Source organism: Alligator mississippiensis, chromosome 7 (assembly GCF_030867095.1).
Source record: "Alligator mississippiensis isolate rAllMis1 chromosome 7, rAllMis1, whole genome shotgun sequence".
Classification (NCBI taxonomy): domain Eukaryota; kingdom Metazoa; phylum Chordata; order Crocodylia; family Alligatoridae; genus Alligator; species Alligator mississippiensis.
In genome coordinates this window covers 86,745,989-86,769,119 of record NC_081830.1, presented here as the reverse complement: position 1 = coordinate 86,769,119, position 23,131 = coordinate 86,745,989, and the positions used below count along the sequence as shown (strand labels likewise).

General features: G+C 50.5%; 1 protein-coding gene across 4 annotated transcripts in view; it reads right to left on the bottom strand.

Annotated features, from left to right (window-relative positions):
• The window catches only part of LPP (LIM domain containing preferred translocation partner in lipoma), a 425,329-nt gene that overhangs the window by 83,125 nt on the left and 319,073 nt on the right, over window positions 1-23,131 (bottom strand). For all 4 annotated transcript variants that reach the window (XM_014607111.3, XM_059731261.1, XM_019499042.2 and 1 more), the window contains one exon: window positions 18,341-18,464. In XM_014607111.3, the coding sequence (XP_014462597.1) occupies window positions 18,341-18,464 (124 nt within the window). The remainder of the gene's footprint in view (window positions 1-18,340; window positions 18,465-23,131) is intronic.

Genomic DNA, 23,131 nt, shown 5'->3' with positions numbered 1-23,131 from the left:
CCAAGGGGAGAAAGCCCGCGGCCCTGTCTGCTCTGAACGTCTGGCCCATGTGCTCTCTGCTCAGCGAGGAGTCTTCTGCAATCAGCCAGCCATTTATCCCCGAGCCTGGTGCCCCCTCCTGAATCCTGCCCTTGTCGGGGAGGAAGCAGCGATTGCTCTGTCTCTCCTCCAGTTCCCTCCCGACATCACTGAGCCCTGGCTCTAAAAAAAAAGTCAATTTACCTTTTTGCAGATACTGCAGGGGTGATTTCCCTATCTGCAACTGAAGACACCATCGTTTCTAGCCTCTGGCTGTCTTCTGGATGTGACTCCCTATTTCCATGCCTATCCTCAGCCCCTCACTCCTGTCTCTCCTCCACTTTCCATGAACCCCAAAGGTTGCATCTCCCAAAGGGTATATATCGTGTCATATCACATCACATATTAAAGCTTCAGAGAACTTTTTGGCATGATACCTAAAGCCCACAGGCTTATCTACATGACCTTAAAACCAATTTAGATCACAATTAAGATTTGGAGTGCATATGGACACAATTTATTTCAGTTTATCTTAAGCCGGGATCTATTTGACATACGCTAAACTGACCTAGGTCATTCTTCAATTGATAGGAACAACCACAAAGGGGCTGGTTTAATGCCATCCTTTTAAATCCCCACCTTGAACAAAGCTGGTTGCAGCTTTCTTGTGCAAACCGGTCAGCTGGCACGGGCCGCTCACGGCATCCTTCTCAAAGGGGAAACCCTCCGAGGCCTGGGAAACACGGTGGCTGGTTGCAGTGAGCAACCAGAACAGGGAAGCGGTGCAAAACGAGGCCCGTTTAAAGGGAATAACGAAGGGCCCGAAAGACGAAGCGAATAGGGTTTGTTTTTTAAATGATTCCTCCTTCCCACCGGCTTCCCCCTGCTCGGAGGCGTGCTGAGACACCGCGGCCAGGTGCTTCCTGGGAAGTCTCCGGTGAGCTTCCAGACCGGAGCGCTGGGAAAGCTCGCGGCTTCGTTTCAGATCTGCGTCCAAACTTTGCGACTTTTGGCCCGCGTCTGGCATTCGCCAGCCTGGGGTTCATCACTCCGACACCACTTCACAGGGAAACCGAGCCTCCCCCCCCCCCATCAGTAACGAGGCCCAGATGTGCTGAAGCCGACACATGTGCTGGGATCCTGGGAAGGCGTATCACCCTTCTCCCCTCTCTCTCGCAGATACGGCAAAAGCTTGCTAGGGACAGCTGTGCTTTCGGCTGCAGGGTTACCGAAGGGTATTTACTAGCGGCGAGGGAAGGGGAGCCAATACACGCAGGCTGGAAGGAAAGCTGTTGAAGCTCTTCCCCTGCAGCACTAAACCTTGCTGCGTCTGCTATCGCCAGCCCTGAGACCCCTAATAGGTTGCAAACAGCAGCGCCGTCTCCGTGCGCTCCTATAATAATGTCTGGGCCCGGTCCCCATTCAAGCCGATGTTACCGGCAGTCAAATTGGGATGTGCCAGCTGAGGATGTGACCTACAAGGTGCATGTGCCTAAGGTGGACTGGGCTCCACGTCGCAGGCCCGTGAGATGCACCGGGACATCTGTAACGGTTCAGACCCAGAGAATCGCTCCTCTGCCGGCCCAGGCTGGCTGCAGAGCACTCCCAGAGCAGCGATTATCTGCGTAGAAATGCTGACGGCGGGAACCCTGGGACTTTGGTGGTTTATACAAGATTCAGGGCTGCAAGGGGCTTTTCCAGCTCTATCCTCCTCAGTGGAAGAGTACTGCTTCATGAAAGGAGACAGGCAATAAAAAGATGAACGCACCTCCCGGCAATGGTGTGAAAAGCAATTCAGCCACGTTGGACGGACCAGAGGCGAGCAACTTCCCGCTCCCCCATCATGCTCTGCTGTCAGCACTCACTAAATTACAAAGGGACCGGAAAAGCGGAGAGCGGAAGATGAAGAGGTTTACTGCAAAAGAGGACGTGCTCGATGACATGGGAAAATCGGAGCAAAAATCAACCCCGTGCCCCTGACGAGCCTCCACGCAGGGCTCGAGGGACCAACGGTGGAGGCATCGGGTGCGTCCTGCCTTTCTCCAGAGACTGCCCTTGCGAGCATCTCTCAGGACACAACGATGCTTCTGCTTGGACGGCCTGTGGGACAAGCCCAGGATTGGGAAGCACAAGCACCTCCATGGCTTGAACTACCAAAGCAGGGCCCCCAGCTCATCCCCTCCAAGGACCCTGACTTTCAAGCCGCTACATGCCGTCCAGCTACCCTGGCAGGGCAGAGAGCTATGTTACTCGCATGCCTCTCAGCCATCCCCTGGGCAAGATGGGGTTGGGACGTTAGGAAGGAAAAGGACTGATGTTACATTGATATGTGGAGTTGCACTGGCATCATTTAAATCAGGGCAAGCCCCACTGCAGACTGGCTCACAGAGCCAGAGCCAAAAACCTGCCCCTCATCTGCTTCATCCAAAGCCCGGTTTCACCTCAAACGTGGCCTTGGATGCTGGTTTAACTAATGCAGTTTAGTAAGCACCCGGTCAATTAAAATGGGGCCATTTTTCTATGGAAATCCTGAAGATCTCCAACCCAGGTGATGGTGAGACCAGCCCCGCAGCCGTCTGGAAGGAGCTCCAGCAACGGGCAAGCGTCCTGCTCCCCGCTTGCACCGAAGGGGTTATTCCTGCTCCCAGGCTTCTTCCTCCGGCTTCCCCTCCAATCCTCCCCCTTTCCCACTGGACAAGTGCGATTGCACGCAGGGTAACGAGGCACTGGCTCGGCACATCTGGAAGGCACATGTTGGGATTTTATCTGCCTTTGTGCTTCGCTTCTTTGAAATGTCAATACAAATTTTTCTCAATGGGGAAAAGAAGAGAAAAAAATCCCTCTACCCAATAAAGATAAAAAAAAGAGATTGTGACCGGTTTGGCTTCAGGACGGTCAATAGTGAACGAACGGCCCCTGGGGAACTGGATGCACGTAAGCACCTGGACGTGTCCAAATCCTCAGAGGTGCTCCCCTTTAGGTGCCCAACGCTGATTGATTTTAGTGGCAGTTCAACACCTAAATAGCCACGAGGCTCCGGGAGTCGAGGGCTGATCTTTGGATGAAACTCAGTGTGGGACATCTATCACTGTAAGGATGTAGGAGGGGATGTCTAATAATGTTCGGACGTGTCCCCCTGCCCGCCCAGGCTCCTGAACTGCCCCATAACCCCCAACCCAACTCCACACAAGCAACCCGCAGGGTTGTCAACACCCAAGATCTTCGCAGGTAGCAAGGACTCGCGACGGACTGCCAGCAAGACACGGAGCCAGATGGAGTAGGGTAGGGCGGCAACTGAATACGAAGCGAGGGTTTGGTTAGCTAAATACTTGTCTTGTGTTGTGTCTGGGTTGATAGTTTTACTAAGATAATGGGTTTGGATAGGGATGCTGCTGCTTCTGGCAGGGGTTGGACTCGAGGACCCATGGAGGTCCCTCCCAGCCCGACTTCTCTCTGACTCGATGGTTTAGCCAGGGATGATGCTGCCTCGAGCAGGGGATTGGACTGGACGTGACCCCCCGAGGGTCCTGCCAGCCAGACCGGCTATGATTATATGACTGTATGCAGTGACCACAACTCACCTGAGCATCTGCTTGCTCGAGCAAAGTCAGCTTTTTAGCATTGATATCTTCCAACAACCAACTCTTCTCTGGCAGAAGAGACATGGGGAGTTGGGTGTCACTAGCTTCAGCTGCAGGAAGACATGGGAAAGAGGAGTCCTGGCCATGGTGATGGCAGCAAGGATGGATACGAGACTGGAGTTATCTCCTTTGCGGGGTGCGTACACGGATAGCGACACACATCCTGTGCAACGGAGCGGTGTTTGGTACCTTCTACCGCGAAAATCACACCCAAGTTCACTTCCTCCCTCTCCTAATGAGACTCCAAGCAGGCACCAGCGTGCGGCTCAAAAGTGAGGACGCTGTCCAGAAGCAACAGGCAAGTTGTGATCAGGGAGGGCCATTGGGATCATGAAGCCTTCTCCCTCCCGCAGCCTATGGAGGGCACTTCCTATGCTGATGGGCATACGGATAACAAAGTTATACTAAAGTTTCAGCAGCGGGATTAAAAAAATCAAATCAAATCCTAATGCAAAATGGCAAATCTAAAACAAGGACAACCCTGCAAGGTGGGGGGTTTCTTCCCCACCTCCCACGAAACTACCATTCACTTAAATGCCGCCAAACCATTTGCTTTGAGTGTCCGCTGGTGGGTAATCAGAACCAGAGCACACGTTTGCTACAGAGCAAGTTATTAACCTCTACAGATATTGCCTGGGTCTGGAATTTGCAGAGGAGATTGTATTTTAAAATCTGAATGCTGCTGTTTACCAGAGGAGCGGAGCACAAGGCCACGGCGCCAGGAACTAACAATTGCAAGAGCATTGTAGGGGCAGGCAAGAGAGTGACGGGATTCAGAGCAGAAAATGGTTCAGTTGAGAAGTGCAGAGAGACCTATAGCATTTGCCACAACACTTGAGACTGCTGCATCCCGGAGTTCAATAGCCCCTGTCTAGCAGCAGCCAGCCCTTGATGCTGTGAAGGATGTTAAAAGCCTCCATAGTACATCTGCAAAGTATCCATCACTTGAAGTGCTCCTCGGAGCTATTTGTGGTGGGATGCACTCCTTCCCCTCTCTGTACTGCCTGGAGGCACATTTCTATCACGCCACTTCTGAAGCAGCACGTCTTTGCGGATGGGTGCAAAGCCGATCTTGATTGACCTGCTTGCACAAAGGGTAGACTTCGCCATGCTCTGCCTTAAAAACATCCGTGCCAACCTGGGTGAGACCAAGGGTGCATCTTGTCCACCTACCAATCATGGTAGCAGGAGATGCTGTAGATGGACTATATGAATGGGGCATGCCTCGAGCGATCCATCCCATGGCATCAGCTATCATTGGTGTGGGGATGACAAAGGGTACACCCCTGACTGTTTCTTGCATAGCTCTCAATGGACCTGTCCCCCTCCAATTCATCCCATCCCCTTCTGCAACCAGGTTATACAATCTGCCTCTACAACCGCCAGCGGCAAGGTGTTCCACACGTTAATAACTGCATGGTAATACAGGTGTGTTTGGAAATCCAGCTCCCTGTAAAGTAGATTTGATCTTACTTCCCAAATTCACAGCCCCACAGTCCTGCTTTGTGTCTGCTGGGACTGGCACGCAGGCAAGATAACGGGGCAGTATCACGCCTGGCCGTGCGTGCCCTAATTAGCTGGTGTCGCACATGCTGCAACAGGCCAGATGGGCAGTATGTGCCTATATGTTTCACAAGTCGACATGGGCTTACTTTTTCCAGTCCGGCAGACGCACCCTCAAATCCACACCTTGTCGAAGGTGGGTTGCAAGATCTGCAAAGCAGCTTGCACCAAGACGGCCCCGGATCCCCAAGACTTTCCTGGAGTGGGAGTCGGGCACGACCAACCCGAGAGTGCACGAGCAGACGTGAGACCTGCACCATCCACCGCAGGAAACCAGAAGCTTTTTCCACCCAGGATCCTTTTCGTTTCTCTAATACGTCCCCGTCCCCTCCCTGTCCGTCGTTTTGCCAACTGAAAAACACTCCGTATTGATTATGCTGACACTGCCAGCCGTGCTGGAATATTTTGCACATCTCGGATGAGAAAGTGGGTTATGATTCATCTCGCACGCTCTGAGTCAAAGCGATTCCTTTTCTCTCTCTCTCTCTCTCACACACTTTCTCCCTCTCTTTTGGTTCATTTCCGCCAGAAAAAAAAGGCTCGAGGAGAACACTCAGCAAATGAGAAAGCTCTGCTTAATTATTCTTTACTGCATTTTACTCACAGATACAAAATAATTAATTAATTAATGGAATTCCCCCCCCTTCCCCTCCCGATGAAACTCCACACAACACTCAAAATACCCAGAGAAAACCGCAAGCAAAGGACAAGCCGCCAGTAAAAACTCTAGACAAATGCCAGCAATGCATTAAAAAAGAAATAACAATTCAACCCTATTCTTTGCTCACCCACCCCAAATAACACACTGGTTGCTAGCCTGGAAAGTAACCGATTACGATGGTGAATTATCAATTTTCATAATAGCCATGAATTATCTAAACTCTGCAGTGCAACAGCATTAGCGGGCACATTACATTAATAGCACTTAAGATTACCAAGTTGGATCCGGAAGCAGGGTATTTTTTTTCCCCCCTCTTATTTTTCACAGTCATGTTATTAACCCCAGAAAATGAGGCTTGTACATGGAGAGAGCCTGAAGCGCAGCTGCGTTACTTGAGGAGAGAGGAAGCTAACGGGCCCATGGTGTTGATGTTCCCTTAAATCCCTAAAAAAGGGGGATTTTCCCTTAATGCCTGTGAGACGAGGGGCTTGGGGTTCGGGCGCTGGGATCTAAAAAGCAGGCGGTAACGTATTTAGAGCGGTGGGCCAAAGTCACCGAGCTTGGCCCACGATTCGGCGCTATGGGCTGCTGCTTTGCCCATAGCACCGAATCGCTGCTGACACACGTAACCCACCCCAGCCACCGACATGTCCCCGATATCCCGGCATCGCAGGCTGGATGCCATTGCTTGGCCCCGTAGATCCGGCCCGTAGGCTATAGGTTGCCGACCCTTGCAACTATGGCGTCCTCCGCGTGCTCAATTCTGCTACCGATTTCCTAAGTGACCTCAGTCACTCGCCTCATCTCTCCGTGTCTCACGTGAAAAATAGCGGTAACGTTTGCCCTCTATTCGGTTTTCAAACTCTCAGGAACTGGGACTGCTTCTGACTTGAGTTTACAGGGCTCACAGTACTGCAAGGCCCTGGGCTTGGCTGCCATCGTGGGCATTTCTGTTGAGCAAATAATAAAGACTATGGCACTAAAAAGCTGCACCGTTACAGTAAACTGGGGTGGGGAGCAAACGACGGGCTAGCCAAAAACGATGGGTTCGTTCCAGTTTGCAGGCTAACGGGCTGCAAAACAACATCAAAGCCAAAAGAAATGAAACGGTCCATGTCACGGGGCTCGAGTCCCCCCGACGAAGGAGGATTACACACGTAACCCCAAGAGTTGTGAGTGTGTGCCCAGCCCTGCCAGGGACTGGCCTTGCACCGTTACGTAGCTCAGCCTGGCCTTGCCCTTTGGCCCGTTAGAGATGTTGCGAGGCCGGATGCATTTCATGACTTGGAGATCAAAAAGCGACAGTGTGCAACCTCCTTAGAACAACCCCTGTGTATAGCAAACTCCAGCTCTTAATAAACCCAATAGCAGGGACCGATTTTTTCATTACTGCAGTGCCTTAAATAGAGAGCGAACACTCTGGTTTAATGCACTTCTCTCCGGGTCCCAGGAGAGTTCGTTATAATGAGGTTGTACTAAGTCTGAAAAGAAAACCATGGTGATAAATTACCATCCACGCTGGGTTCTCTCTCTCAGACACACGTCTCCCCCCACAACTCAAAAGTTATATCACATGTGAGGATACAGTGCTTATGAGATGCTCTGGATTGATGATAATCCTGGAGCCCAAATCTCTCCTTATGCACAGAATAAGCCTAACGGAAAGGAAAGCCAAGATGAGCTCTCCACTGCTTTGCTACGTGCCCCGGGATAGACCTGGGGTGATCATGGGTGCACGGCTCCTGGCCTGGTGGCTGGAGATCCACGACAGAGGTGCCAATTGGTATATACAGCGGGGGCCATGCAATGGAGCTGCCCTGACACCCCTCTAGGGCAAGAAACCCATGAGACAGCTGGAAAGCGCTCTGGGTACTTGCTCTCTTGAGTTGGACTTGAACTGGTGAGCTTTTGGTGAGCCCGCTATAAGGGCATCAGTGATCCAGCCTCTAGCTATTTTTCAGGACTCCAGTAACTTCATAAGGAACACTAGATTTTTAAGTAATTATTTATTTAACTTAAAAAACAAGAAAGAAAAGCCTTGCTTTTCTCCCTTTTCAGGAGATACTGATTCATAGTGAGATGCTCTGGTTTGGTGACAACCCCAGGGAATTATGCAATTATGTGCCCATGCAATTTTGCGCATAAAAGGCCTGAGCACGCATAATTTTGCATAATTTAACTGCAGCAGCCTCTGTGCCTCCACCTCCATGATGTGGAGGCGCAGAGCTGCGCGGCTAGGCCGCTGTAAGTGGAGAGGGGAGCTCCTGCCTGCAGGTGCGGAGCAGTGGGTGTGGGGTTTGTGGATGGGCGTGGGGGTAGGTGTGGGTGGGCATGAGCTGCATGCCATTGGGTTTGGCCAGCTGGCTCAATGCTTCCACGTGGGGCTTCCCACGCTTCAATGGGGAATGCTTTGGGGAGGCCTGGAGCTCGCCTGGCCTGAAGGCATGCGGCTCCCAGTCCGCATGCCATCGGGCCAAGCCAGCCAGCTCCATGTGGGGCTTCTAGCACTCCAGCGGGAAAACATACATGGAGACATGATGCCCACCCAGCCTGATGGTGCGTGGTTCCTGCCTGCAGCACCGTGGTCTATACATGTTGGCACACAGCCAGCCCCGTTTCGTTTGAAGGCACATGCCAGTGGGCCAGGCCAACTCTGTGCCAGCGTGTGCAGGCCCTGGGGCTTGGCTAGAGGCTCGCGTCACTGGGGGCTCTGTCTGCTGCAGGCATGAGCACCCTGGGGACCCGCTGCCTGCTGCTGCTGAGCCAACGGCAGTGGGGGCTGTGCACCATAGGCAGGGAATGTGTGCGTGGGTGGGCCCCACACCCACCTACAAACCCCACGCACACATACCCCACATACCCACACTCCTTCACAACCCCCCACACCCATCCACAAACCCCACACACACCCTACGCCCACCCCCAACCATACAAAGTACCTGCATACCTCCATATATTTCCAGTACCTGCATATATTTCATGCATATGCATATGTACAAAATAAATATGCATATCATATTAAATAAATATGCATGTATATGCAAATATCCATATATTCATAGATATGTATATGCGCACATATATATGTATATATGCATATAAATATATATGCATATATATTTCATGGGTATGCATATATATTCAAAGTACCTGCATATATTTCTAAAGAAGGTTCAAATAGTGTTATATTTAGTTTAATTTGTAAAAAAAAAAAGTAATTACTTTTGCATAATTTTGAATTTTTCCGTGCAAAATTTTGATTTTTTTCTGTGCATAATTCCCTGGGGTGTATTTGGTCCTTCACAGCTATCCCCCTCACAGTCTGCACTTTCTCTGAGGCATGTCCCACGTCTTGCTGTCTGTACAGCACCTTCCACATTTTGCCCGTTTGTGCAATACAAACAGTAAATCATTTTCCCGGATGATTAAGTTTTCATATGATTATATTAGTCCGGATGTAGCGTAAGAGAATGGCTTCCCTGATATTTCATTTCAGCAGACACCAGAAAATCATCTTTCATCCACCGAGAGCCAAGACAAAAGACGCTTCCACGTCTCCTCTCCGCTTCGCCTCGTTTCTACCGCAAACGGGTGGCCAGGGGAGCTTCCCTGTAGCAAAGATAGCCTAATGCTCTGTACTTATTCTCCATTAAGTCACTTCTGTATCAAATCAGTTCCATTTCCAAGTGAAAATAAGATTGTGCTGACTGCCTGCGATCCCCGTGGAACCAGGGCTTTACAAACAAAACTTCCTGCTTCAGTTGACATTTTTGTCACCCGCAATAACAATTACGGTATCAGAACTGAGATGGCAATTTTGTTTGTGCTGTCAGATTCAGATAGCTTTTTTGCAGCTGTGCTGGCCTAGAAAGCAAGCCACGGCGCTTCAGAAAAACTCCCCAGGCAATATCTTGCCGTCTGCGGCCTGGGCGAGATGGAAGGCACATGTTGGAGGGCACTTCCCTTGTTATTCGAGGCGGCCGCCTGTCACGTGTTGGCCATACGTGCACACAAATGCAGTGCAACATTGGGCTTGAAAACGGAGCACACTTGCCGTAGACAAGAATCCAGCTCTTATCAGCAGCAAAGTGAAGCTGACTTCAAGGATCCATTTAAACGCCTTTCTAAGGCTGAACCAATCTTGAAATCAGCTTTGCATCTCACACCCCTTCCCTCTCTTTCCTCTGGCTTTTCCCATGCTTGGCAAGCATGGTCTCTTTGCTCTCAGGCGCTCCTCTGCCCCTGTGTCTTATATCCCAGCTGGGCTGTGGGTCAAGCTTGATTGTTGGGTGTTCAACCTGAGATGTCACTAAGAGGTTGGGGTGGTCAAAGAGTTGGGCATCTTTAAGACCCTCTCGTGGGACCCTCAAAAACCCAGCTACGGTGAGCGAGCCCTTCTGAACAGTTTGGCCCTAGTCTCTTTGAGACGCTATCTGCCACCCAACTATTGCTTTCTTTCAGAGGAGGATGGCTCAGCCTTGCCTATGACCCATCAGCTCTCTCCCTACAAGATCCTTTTTGCTTATGGACCTGGTGATCCCGAGACAAGTGGGCAGGGATCATAAGATGCCTGGAAAGGGTGAGAGCACTCAACTGGAGCTGTGGAATAGCAGCAGAGGAGCCCCAGCAAAGGAGAGCCCTGTGAGCCCATGCTTGTCAGAGAAAAGGAAAAAAAACACAGACCCTGGGGGATGCAAGAGATCCTTTTCCCTCTTGAGACATCCTTGGAGTTGGATCTCAGAGCCCCAGTGGGGTGGGTGAAGCAAGACGGCTGCCTACCATGACCATGAAGGGCATGAAGGACTGGGGTTGAAATCCTGGATGCAAAGTGGTAACTAGAGAGACAGATCCTGAAAGCCCTGATACAAGGTTATTAAAGACCCCTGAGGAAACTGAGGCAGGGTGAGTGAAGCCATGGCACCATAGAGACGGCTCCTGCCATACCATCATTGGCACAGTTGCCAATGGGTCCACTTCAGAGCGGTGCCAATCCCCACATCTCTTGGTTCAAGCATGTTATAAGCTGAACTGACACCGGAAATCCAAATCTCCCTGAATCTGGAGCCAATCTAAGTCGAAACCTGGCCTCTCTGGCCCATCTGGCCAGCATGGGAGCAATAATGAACGCCGCTGTGCTCAGAGGAGATAGAAAAGGAAGGAGCAGATGAGATACCACCGGGGAGAGAAAGATAAGTGCTGGAGCATCAGTGAGGCCTGCCTCTCCTCTCCTTCATGGCATAAATCAGGGGACACGTCACCAAACCAGAGTGCTTTGGTGACATGACCCCTGATTTAGGGCATGCATTTCTAGGGGTCTGACTCTGCCCACCAAGGTGACAGCCACCAAAGCAAGTGGTTTGGTGGTTATCACCCATGCCCCCAGAAATACAGACAAACCTCTCCTGATCTTCTCCAAAAATGACCGACGGCCCCATAGCTATTGTAATGCAGAACGGGGTGAAGCTTGTGGGAAAGGCAGCTTTGGCCGCAGGTGACACAACAAGCCGCTCCATTGCCGGCCTGCCTGCCCTGGCTTGTCATCTCGGGCCCGTGGTGGCCACACTTTCCATCCTAAGATGCCTCAGTCGGCGGGGGTGCTCCACCACCAACACCTCGCCTGGTTTTCACGAGGCAACAGGCGCTGTGCAGGGGCGGCGTGACTCACCCGGTATTTCTCACTTCAAGCAAGCCAGAATGACTGGCCGCTTAGCTGCGACTTGCCAAAAGGCACTCACAAAACGTGCAAGGGGAGCTGTGAAGACAGCAGGACTGATATCCAAACCTGCCTCCTCCTTTATTCGCACCCGGCTGTTTGCAGCAATCCGCGTTTGACAAAGAAGGGGCAACTTCATTCCCAGCCCCCTCCCCACCCTCTTCAAACAGCGCTCGCTCCCTTACACGGCCCAATTCCCCATCAATTCAGCTCCGTGAAGCTCTCGTTTCCTCCCCGTCTCAGTGGTTTTGTCTAGATGAGGATTTATAAGTGGTGCTTTTCACAGAATCATGGAAAATGAGGGTTGGACGAGACCTCAGGAGGTCACATCTAGTCCAACCCCTGCTCCAAGCAGGACCAGCCCCAACTCCATCATCCCAGCCAAGGCTTTGTCTACCCAGGCCTTAAACACCTGTAAGGATGGAGACTGCACCACCTCTCTGGGGAGCCTGTCCCAATGCTTCACCACCCTCCCAGTAATAAAGTTTTTCCTAATATCCAACCTCAACTTCCCTTGCTGCAGCTTGAGCCCATTGCTCCTTCTGTCATCTGCCCCCACTGAGACCAGCCCAGCTCCATCCTCTTTGCAGCCCCCCTGCAGGGAGGTGAAGCTGCTATTCAATCCCCCTCTGTCTTCTTTTGCAATCTGCTAACACAGTCTCTAGCTAATGCTTCCTGCTCAGATCCTGTGAGCAACGTGCCTCTTCTTTTCTCGGCGGCCTGCGCCTCATCATTTGCACGCACGTTACTTGTATTTGCGCACACTGGAAGGGGACGTCTGCACCTGCACTAACTGCCAGAAGCCCTGGGACACAGCTTGTATGGAAGGGAAAATACCTCACCTTGCCCTCTATTGTGGTGTCTCCATTCCCTTTCTTTTCCTCCTGCCATCGTGATTGATCATGTAACAGAAAGTGACTGTCAGCTTATCAGTCACGGCACATAAAACCTACCATTTTCTGCCCCAGATGGTGTTCAGCCGAGAACGCGCGCCACGCTGCACCGTAACCGTAACTTTAAACAAAAGCCATGTTGACACACCACATAACAAGGCATAATTAGCATGTAAAGAAACACACGCTTTTAATAATCGGCTTAAAAGCTTCTTACGGGAGCTGGTATGCATTCAAATGGGGAGGGTTTGGGGGTTTTTTTTCCCTTCTTCTATTAACTAGGATGAAATACATGAGCAGTGCACCTGGATAATGAGAAAGTCAGGGTCTCTCTTAGACGCGTTCCCTAGACTTCGGTGCAAGTTCATTGCAGAAAACTGGGGGGAGGGGGGATTTAAAACTCTAGGATGCATTGCCCCTCAAATAACTTAAAAGCACACGAGGGTGTAATATCCTGAAGAACATGTTGGAAGAAACAATCCTACCCAGTGGACCAGCCAGTATAATAGCTCTCTCCATCTCCACCAGCTGTGAATCTGTCAGACTCGTTCCCATGAGCTGTTTGCAAGGGTTTTGGTGCTTTACAGTGTCTCGTCTCAAGCAGGGGCCGAATCCAGCAATGCTAGGAAATACCTGAAGGGTCGCCTGCTTTACATGAGACAGAAAGCAGAGGTTTGGCTCACCCGTGGCTTGAAAGACCCTTGGAAAGTTCTTTGCAAAAATGAGGTAGGCCTCCCTTTTTTCGGCCAAATGCCAACTCTGCCAATTCACTCAAGCCCAACCCTTTGCATTTCAAGCAAGAAATGATTCTTCATTTTTTTTCTGTAAAGGACTGAATCTGCTCTCAGCCCCAGGGAGAACCGTGTTTCTGAAGGGAGTGAAAAGACGCCCCTCTACATGAACAGCCCGTATGCAATCCTCCCTCATTCAAAGGGACCCAGTGAGAGGTAATTTCTGATGTCAGGCTGTTCCCGGAGTCAGGACTTAGGGCATTAGCCTTGGACTTTGGAAACTTTTGTTGTTTCCAGCTTCACCGCTGACTTCCTGCGGTATTTGGGGTAAGGCCCATAGGGCTGGTTCCTAATACCTGGAAACAACAGGAGTTTTGCCACTGATTTTAAGATCGGGATCAGATCCCAGGTCTCTCCACCCAGCTGTAAAACTGTAAATCATTCAAGATTTGTAAATGCTCAGATACTCTGCTGTGAGAACACCTAATGTAATGGCACCGAATGTGCTATCCAGCATCGGGACCGTGCACGGGCTCCAATACACTTGGCCAAGTCCTTCCTGCTCACAACGATATTTCCACATCTGCAAAGAGAGATCATGGGGGCTAGAAGAGATCTCAGGGGTTAAATCCCCAAATGATGGTTGCCCAAGACATACAATAGAGGCCAGAGCGTGATCTGGTGACTCTTGCTTAAGTGAGTCTCCGGATCTTCTTCCTCCTACCCCACTCCTAGCCCCCGGCCTCCAGGGGAAAACGTCATGAACTCTGCAAAGAACTTTTCCAACTATTGGAAATATATATATACACCCACACACACACACACACACACACACATATATATAATATTATAAAATAGATCAGATTTACCCAAAGAACCTCATCTACCCATGAACGCTGCCATGCCTTTGATCCCCTGGGCTCAGCAAATTCCCTTTTCGAATGCTGATTGGCTTGAACCCTATTGCACCTGAAACCATCCTCAGTAATTTCCATCAAGTGAAGCTACGGTGGCACGGACGGGTGAAAACAGCCGATGGGATGGCAGGCTGCCCTGTTTCTGAACCCACCCGATCGGTCTCTAATTCAGAGGTTTCCAGGGTTAAGAGGAGACAGGACTTCAGGGCCTCCCATGCCTCAGCACTAGGGTTGGGTATTTGACCCATCACATAATGTTCGGTCAATTGAGTGGTCAAGTATCAGTTAAAAATTGAAAAAAAAAATGCTAATAGGTCCAGAAAAATAGGTTCAGAAATATATTTAAAAAAAAAATAAAAATCATATTTCTATCAACAAAACTACAAAAAAGTGTAGGGTTTTTTGGGTTTTTTTTGTAAAATGGCTATAATCTTTGACAGGTCAGAAAATATGCAGTCAATTGGCAATATTTAACCGGCCAAGTAACCGGCTTGCCAACGCTACTGAGAACATCGGCTGTGCTGCAGAGCATCTGGAAACAGCACAGCTTGATGGGAATCGCAGGCATGGAAAGGGACACGCTCTAGCAGGAGGAGGCAAAGTGCTGACGGACCAAAGAAGATGACCTTTCTGCAGCCTGACAGTTCAAATGTAATTATCGGGACAAATTATTTTCATGACTTAATAGAACGCCTTGAAGCTTTCCAGCAAGGTTAATTAGATTCCTCGATTCAAGACCGATCCGCTCTTAAACAACTTTGAATACGCTGAAATCCAGTTTTCTAAATTCAAGCTAATAAAGCGATTAGCTGACAGATATCAGGGATGCTACAATTACCACGGCACTTAGACCTCGGGCGGACGATATTTAACGCATATCAGAGTCGACGTCTCTGCCCATTTGTCCTTTTCCTTATTATTTGATCCGTGCGCCACATGATGCTTCAACTTGTGCAGTCCAGGGGACTACGTTAAAGAAATGGAGAGCAGATGCAAAGGCAGGAATAATGGTTTGGACAGTAAACCGTGAACCATTGCAAGGGCTTTTCTTCCCATTCCCACACTCAAACCCCCACCACCTCCCTGCCCTCCGTGAGTTTAATCCACCAGCCGGGGTGGACAGCTGTGTTCGTCCAGACACAGGGTGCAGCTTAGTCAGCACCTGCCTCAAAACACATCAAGTCCTGACCCAGAGCAATGACCTTCCCATATGAAAGAGGAGAAGGGATTTTTTTAAGTTTAAGGACAAGACATCCTCCTCCAGCTAGAGATCAGGGTTTTGTCCCAGGATCATCCTTCTCTTTTTCCCCTTCTGAGACATAATTAGCCAAGGCTGCTTTTTCTCAGAGGGTCATTAACACAGTATAACAGCTGAACAAAATGAGGAAGGATTCAGCAGAAGGGAGGGCTGTGTGCTAATCATCGTTCCTGCCAGTTAGTGGTGTTTCCAAAAAAAATCAGAGCTCTTCAGGACTTGCTTCCTTTCAAACTCAGGTTAGGGACATCAGTCAGATTTCAGGACCTCAGGATGACGTGGATCGTAGAGTCATCGTATAATAGAAAATGAGGGTGGGAAAGGACCTCGGGATGTCACATCTAGTCCAACCCCCTGCTCAAAGCAGGACCAGCCCCAACTACATCATCCCAGCCAAGGCCTGGTCTCCCTGGGTCTTTAAAACCTCCAAGAATGGAGATGCCACCACCTTACTAGGTAGCCTGTCCCAGTGCTTCACCACCTTCCTAGTGAGAAAGTTTTTCCTAATCTCCAACCTCAAATTCCCTCGCTGCAGCTTGAGCCCATTGCTCCTTGTCCTGTCATCTGCCCCCACTGAGACCAGCCCAGCTCCGTCCTCTTTGCAGCCCCCCTGCAGGGAGGTGAAGGTTGCTATTCAATCCCCCTTGGTCTTCTCTTCTGCAGACTCAATCGGCCCATTTCCCTCAGCCTCTCCTCACCAGTCCTGTCCCCCAGCCCCACAACCATTTTCATTACCCTCCATTGGACTCTCTCCAATGTGTCCACATCCTTTCTGTAGTGGAGACCCGCAGCTGGACACAGGACTCCAGATGTGGCCTCCCCAGTGCTGAATAGAGGGAAGAATCACGTCCCTCGATCTGCTGGCATTGCTCCTACCAGTGCACCCAGGATGCCGGTAGCCTTCTTGGCACAAGGGCACACTGCTGGCTCCTGTCCAGCTTCTTGTCCCCTGTCCCCCCAGGTCCTTTTCTGCAGAGCTGCTGCCCAGCCCGTCACCCCCAGCCTGCACCGGTGCAGGGGTTTGCTCCCTCCTAAGTGCAGGACTTTGCACTTGTCCTTGTTGAACTGCATGAGATTTCTTTTGGCCCAGTCCTCCAATTTGTCTAGCTCTCTCTGAATCCTAGCCCTACCCTCCACCATTACTACTTCACCCTGCAGCTCAGTGTCATCTGCAAACTCACTGAGGGTGCATCCATCCCATCTTCCAGGTCATTGAGGAAGACATTGAACACAACCAGCCCCAGGACTGACCCCTGGGGCACTCCACTTGATACCAGCAGCCAACTAGACATAGAGGCATTGCCTCCTACCCTCTGAGCCTGATGTTCATAGATTCATAGACGCTAGGGTCGGAAGGGACCTCAAGAGATCATCGAGTCCGACCCCCTGCATAGGCAGGAAAGAGTGCTGGGTCTAGATGACCCCAGCTAGATACTCATCTAACCTCCTCTTGAAGACCCCCAGGGTAGGGGAGAGCACCACCTCCCTTGGGAGCCCGTTCCAGACCTTGGCCACTCGAACTGTGAAGAAGTTCTTCCTGATGTCCAATCTAAATCTGCTCTCTGCTGGCTTGTGGCCATTGTTTCTTGTAACCCCCGGGGGCGCCTTGGTGAATAAATACTCACCAATTCCTTTCTGTGCCCCCGTGATGAACTTATAGGCAGCCACAAGGTCGCCTCTCAACCTTCTCCTGTGGAGGCTGAAAAAGTCCAGTTTCTCTAGTCTCTCCTCGTAGGGCTTGGTCTGCAGGCCCTTGACCATACGAGTTGCCCTTCTCTGGACCCTCTCCAGGTTATCTGCATCCTTCTTGAAGTGTGGCGCCCAGAATTGCACGCAGTACTCCAACTGCGGTCTGACCAGCGCCTGATAGAGGGGAAGTATCACCTCCCTGGACCTATTCGTCATGCATCTGCTGATGCACGATAAAGTGCCATTGGCTTTTCTGATGGCTTCGTCACACTGCCGGCTCATGTTCATCTTGGAGTCCACTAGGACTCCAAGATCCCTTTTCACTTTTGTGCCACCCAGCAGGTCATTCCCTAGGCTGTAGGTGTGCTGGACATTTTTCCTCCCTAGGTGCAGCACTTTGCATTTCTCCTTGTTGAACTGCATCCTGTTGTTTTCTGCCCACTTGTCCAACCTGTCCAGGTCTTCTTGCAGCTGTTCCCTGCCCTCCGCCGTGTCCACTTCTCCCCATAGCTTTGTGTCATCTGCAAACTTGGACAGAGTACATTTGACTCCCTCGTCCAAGTCACTGATGAAGACATTGAAGAGTATCGGTCCAAGGACCGAGCCCTGCGGGACCCCACTGCCCACACCCTTCCAGGTCGAGACCGACCCATCCACCACGACTCTCTGAGTGCGACCCTCCAGCCAATTCGCCACCCACCGGACTGTGCAGTCATCCAAGTCACAGCCTCTTAACTTGTTCACCAGTATGGGGTGGGATACCGTATCGAAGGCCTTCCTGAAGTCTAAGTGTACGACATCCACCCCTCCTCAGCCAGAACGGTGCAGCTAGACCGGGCCACATCCTGCTCTGGTGTAGCTCCCTCTGAAGGCTGCAGGACCCTGCTCATCTCACGTACACCCGCGTAGAGTCAGCACAATCTGACTGGTGCCTAAATCAGAACAAGCCCCTATGGAGTTGGACCAGTAGCTACCGAGGCAGCTGGTAGAGGGCATTACAATGAATCAGGCACTGAACAATTCCACTTCATCATTGCTAAGACTTAAAACACACAGCGAGCAAGCATCAGATTTATGCTGAAATTACAGAGGGATTCCTACAGACGATTACACTTCCAGCCCAAGCGTGCCAAACGAATCCATCATGATGAACCCCGTCACCGTTACACTGCACTTACTTGTCACATCTTCCCAGGATGGACCTTGGCAAATATGCAAAGGGGCACCGTGAGATTTATTCAGCATGATGTGGCACTTACCAAAGTAGTCATCCGAGGGAGGGTTCTCCATGTCGTACAGCATCTTCTTGGTCAGGTGCTCCAGCTCATCCTCTGGTCTGAAGGCGGGAGCATTTGATGCTGGGCCAGAACCAGGGTACCCGCCCTGGGAAGAGAAGAACATGCATCGCATGAGGTCTCTGGGTGGGCATACCCTACACCTTGAAGTATGATAGCGTCCCACTTTAAAGATAACTCTTGGTTGCTATTTTTTTCTACCAAAGTCTTTGGACGAATACATGTCCCACTGAATGAAATGAAAACATGTCTCTTCCAAAGTTTAATAAAGGACAATATACTCACTTTGAGTGAGGCAGGTTGGCACACTAGCAGTGATATAAATGGCTAGCGATTAGGGGCCCAGACAACTTTGGAGAGTAACCCCAAAAGGTTATGGGTCTATTGCAAGCTGCCAGGCTTAGGGCACACCAGGCTGAGACCAAAAAAAAAAAGGAGCCAATTTTATTTTGGGGATAATTTCATTTGAACAGTGTTTCACAGCAAAAGTGTGTGGCTTTAGGAGGGTACAGGTGAAAGGACTGGTAATTTGAAGGATATAAAGGTAGGCTGGACACAACGCTGCAGTACGGGCCAGAAGGATCAGTCTTGTTCTGACGGGGAGATACACCCGGGCAGCAGTCTCCCGCACAGCTTTTGCACAGCCATGCCCCGATCAAAGAAAACCCTGCCAATGCCATCAAAAGTCACATTAATTTTAAGACCAGAGACACAAACGAGTCCCTAGAAATAAGCCCGAGAACGCTCGGCCTTTATGGATTAAGAGCTGGTGTGAAATAGCAGCAATATTTTCGGAGGAGCCATCTCGCTGGGTGTCGTATAAAATCTGGACACGTCTTGAGAAATGGGGAATTGCTTCTGGGAGGGCTGTGGTGCTAGTTAAACATCAGGTCCTTTCAGCATTACAAAACACTGAGATAACATTTGCTAGCGCGTACAGGTTTTCTTGCATAACTCGCCCGCAAGAATCAACTCGTTCATGCAATAAAGTATGTTCGTTAAAGTCAGTGACTTAGTTGGTTAATTGCTGCTTTTATCGGGGATTTATATTCGGATCCAGACCTTAGAAACATTAGTCTAGCGGCGAACAGCACACCTTTTACTACACATCACGTCTCCGTCAGCGCGGGTGAATGGCAGTAGTACCGGCAAACATTTTGTTTGCCCTTATGATGCACATTGAACTTCCAGACCCTCGAAAATCTTGCCGCTGACATGATGGATGACTTCGAGGCAATAAAACGCAGCAACTCTACAGCATGCCACAAGAATTGCCTGAAATGCACTGACTCTTTTCTTTTGGGCCATAGGGACATTGCAAACTGGACATCGATCGTGTCTGGAGGAGTCCTTAGACCTGTGCTCAGCACTGACATCTCCATCACCCAGAGACACCGCGCTCCAAATTGCACAGGGAGAGGAACTCAAAAAAAGCATTACCCATCGCGGAGGCTTTATCGGGGCTGAGTACTCACGCTCTGAAAACTAAAGATTATGGAAGTCAAAGGAACAAACTTGGTTCGTCATTGGGTATACGCTGTTTCTCCGTTACGGGCATGCTCATACTTTAATAAGCCATGCCAGTATGCTACGATCGATTGTTTTTCTTGATTTCCAACTAGGTATATTATTAAGCCTCTTTTTGCAACCGAGGATGGTAACCAAGAATTAAACGGTTGTGTGCTACGAATAAATCAACGTCCACAAGCAGCCGCACAAACAGGCGAGGAATCATTAGACAAGGTACATTCTGTGATTGAGCTAATCTCTTCCCATCTTGAATTTAAAAAAAAACGTGGGCTGATTCTCTAGGAAAAAAGCCTTCCTGCCGAGAGCCTCTCTAGTAAAGATGGTTGTCTTCACGGTGATTATTTTTTTCCCTTTGGAGTGAACGAGATCCCACTGGAACAAAAGTTTGAAACAATTATCTCGGAGATCGGTAAAGCAAGGATGCAAACCCACCCCCACGCCGGTCGTTTCGGGAGTGGAAACAGCGGAAAGCGTTACGTGAACATGTTTTTCCCAACATAAAATAGTTGACTGCGTTCGAAACGTTCATGAGAAAAATTCATGCTTTGTCAATTTAGGGGATTTTCATGGGGAAAAAAAAAAAGCCCAAAGCTGATATGTTTCTAATGAAATCTCCGTAGGAAGAAAAAAGCCATCGAAAACTGCCAATGAAATGAAAAGCATGTGCTTTATTCTCTCCAAAATAATCAAAAACTGGAACATTTTTGACTGCTCTAGCAAGGGGCTATTTTCCCCGTTACATCAAACTTAAATATTCCTATCCCGTTTCTCCTGACGAGTCTAGGTTTGGCCTTTCTCGCCCTTGCTGAGGGGCAGCTCTCTCTGGTGTAGACGCAGGCAGTAGCACGTCCATACAGCGGGGCTGGGAGGCACCTCATCTAGCCCAGCCCCTGCCTGAGGCAGGATCAGCCCTGGCCAAACCATCCCGGACAAACTCATCGGCTAAACTCTACCTAAGACTTATCCTAAATATTGCTCGGTCATTCCAGGTAAAGACGTGTTAAATAACACCCAAAAGGCTCTTGGGTGTTGGAGCAGCGGTGCTCAACCTCTGGCCTGCGGGCCACGTGGAGCCACGCCATCCAGCCTACGTGGGTCTGGGAATTTGGCAGCAGGGGAAGTGGCAATTAACCCCGACGCTGCTCCTCCACGCCGAATTTCTAAGTCCCGTGAGCCACACGACGTGGCCTTGCTATATGCCAGGCTAGTTCTGCACGCTGGATTGGGGACGCCGGCTGCATCAGTCCCCAGCCAGTCCGATGCTGCATGCTAGACTGGGCCCAGTCCCACGTGCCAGATGCAGCCCACGCGCTGGATCCGACCTGCGGACCAAGCCCACCCTACTCATCCAACCCAGGGGCGGAAAGGCTGGGCACTGCTGCACTAAGCCTGGCTCTCCCCTCGGGCGCTCTGCATCCGCCCTCTTCACTCCAGGCCCCAGGGAGTCTTCCTGGGAGGCAGGAAATGAATTCCCCAAACAAAAACCACCACCAAACGCAGGGGAGGGAGATGCAAGAAACAAACCGAAAGCTTTCATCTAAAGAGCCCCGAGGCCAACCACCTGCTTGCACTGGGCCTGGAGGGTCATCTGGATTTCAAGGATGCTTCAAGGAAAAATGGGGTAGGGGGGAAGACAGAAAGGATGTGGACAAATTGGGGAGAGTCCAGCGGAGGGCAATGAAAATGGTTGGGGGACATGACTGGTGAGGAGAGACTGAGCCAACTGAGTCTGCAGAAGGGAAGACCGAGGGGGATTGAATAGCAGCCTTCACCTCCCTGCAGGGGGGCTGCAAAGAGGATGGAGCTGGGCTGGTCTCAGTGGGGGCAGATGACAGAAGGAGCAATGGGCTCAAGTCACAGCAAGGGAAGCTGAGGTTGGATATTAGGAAAAACTCTCTCACTAGGAGGGTGGTGAAGCACTGGGACGGTTCCCCTGCGAGGTGGTGGGATCTCCATCCTTGGACCTTTTTAAGAGCTTTTAGTTGGGATGATGGAGTTGGGGCTGGTCCTGCTTGGAGCAGGGGGTTGCACTAGGTCCCTTCCACCCTCATTGTCTGTGACTGAATGATAAAACCTTTTCCTGTTGTCACCTGCCTGCAGAGGATGGGAAAGACAGGACCACGGACCTACAGGGATGTTCAGTCCCGTGCAGACCGAGCACGAGTCCCACACTTTGAACCCACGTGGAGCTAAGCGACGCACAGGGCTTCTGCTGTACCGGGGGGACGTCCGCCCCGCACGGAGAGCCAGACCAGCTCGACTCGCCGGGCATTAGGACTCTCACGTGAGTAACGAGCTCTAGAAGCAAGCGCTTGTCCCGATTTCCCCAACTGCTTCTTTCCTTCGTTTAAGTCTAGTAGGTAGCTGTTTAATTAGAAGTAATAAATAATGTAACCCTATAAAAGGTTTATTAATAAAACAATTAGAGCTGCCAAATTTAAAGCACTTAATCTTGGTCGGGCCATTTTTTCTCACTCTTCCCTTTCCTGAGAGCAGATCATGAATCTTGCCTGGGCATATATTTCAATACGGCGAGCACAGCCAAGGATTTATTAGCTCTGGAAATCAATCAGGCAACCAGAGCTCTTATAATAATATTCCATCCATCGTGCGCGTTTCTCTTCCCAGGGTGCTGGATGCTCCCCTCCCCAGGCCTTTATTTGGGAAGGAGAAGACTGAAAAGCTAAGGGACCGATTGCTGCCCTTGGAATACGACTGTTCTTAAGTTTTTGTGCCGACAAGACCCCTCTTGTATAGCAAGAGGCAAGCAGTCTCCTCCATGAAGGCCTTGCACTGCGAACAGGCAAGATAGGGAAAGCATGGATAATGGTGCTTATCCCCCATCCCCTTGGGCCCAGAGAGAGTGACTTGCCCAGGGTCACACAGGAAGCCTGTGGCGGAGAGACAGGAATGAACCCAGAGTACAGACCTTGTGCGTCTTAGTCCAGTGCCTTAACCACAAACCCATCCTTCCTCTTTCTGCGGTAAAATGCCACTAAAAATAAATCCCGTGGCCTCACGTCTTCACCTGAGCTCATGGCCCAGCTGCTTGGACTCCACGAGAAGGAACAGTCCTCCGTGGCTGAATTTCTTTGCGCACAAAGCGGCCTTCCCACCTGCCACCGGCACTATGTCCAGCTCCAACTTTCCTCCACATCCCTGTAGCAGAGAGCGCTCTGGAGCTGCACGCCAGGCTCCTCAGCGGGTAGGGTTTGATCCTCAGTC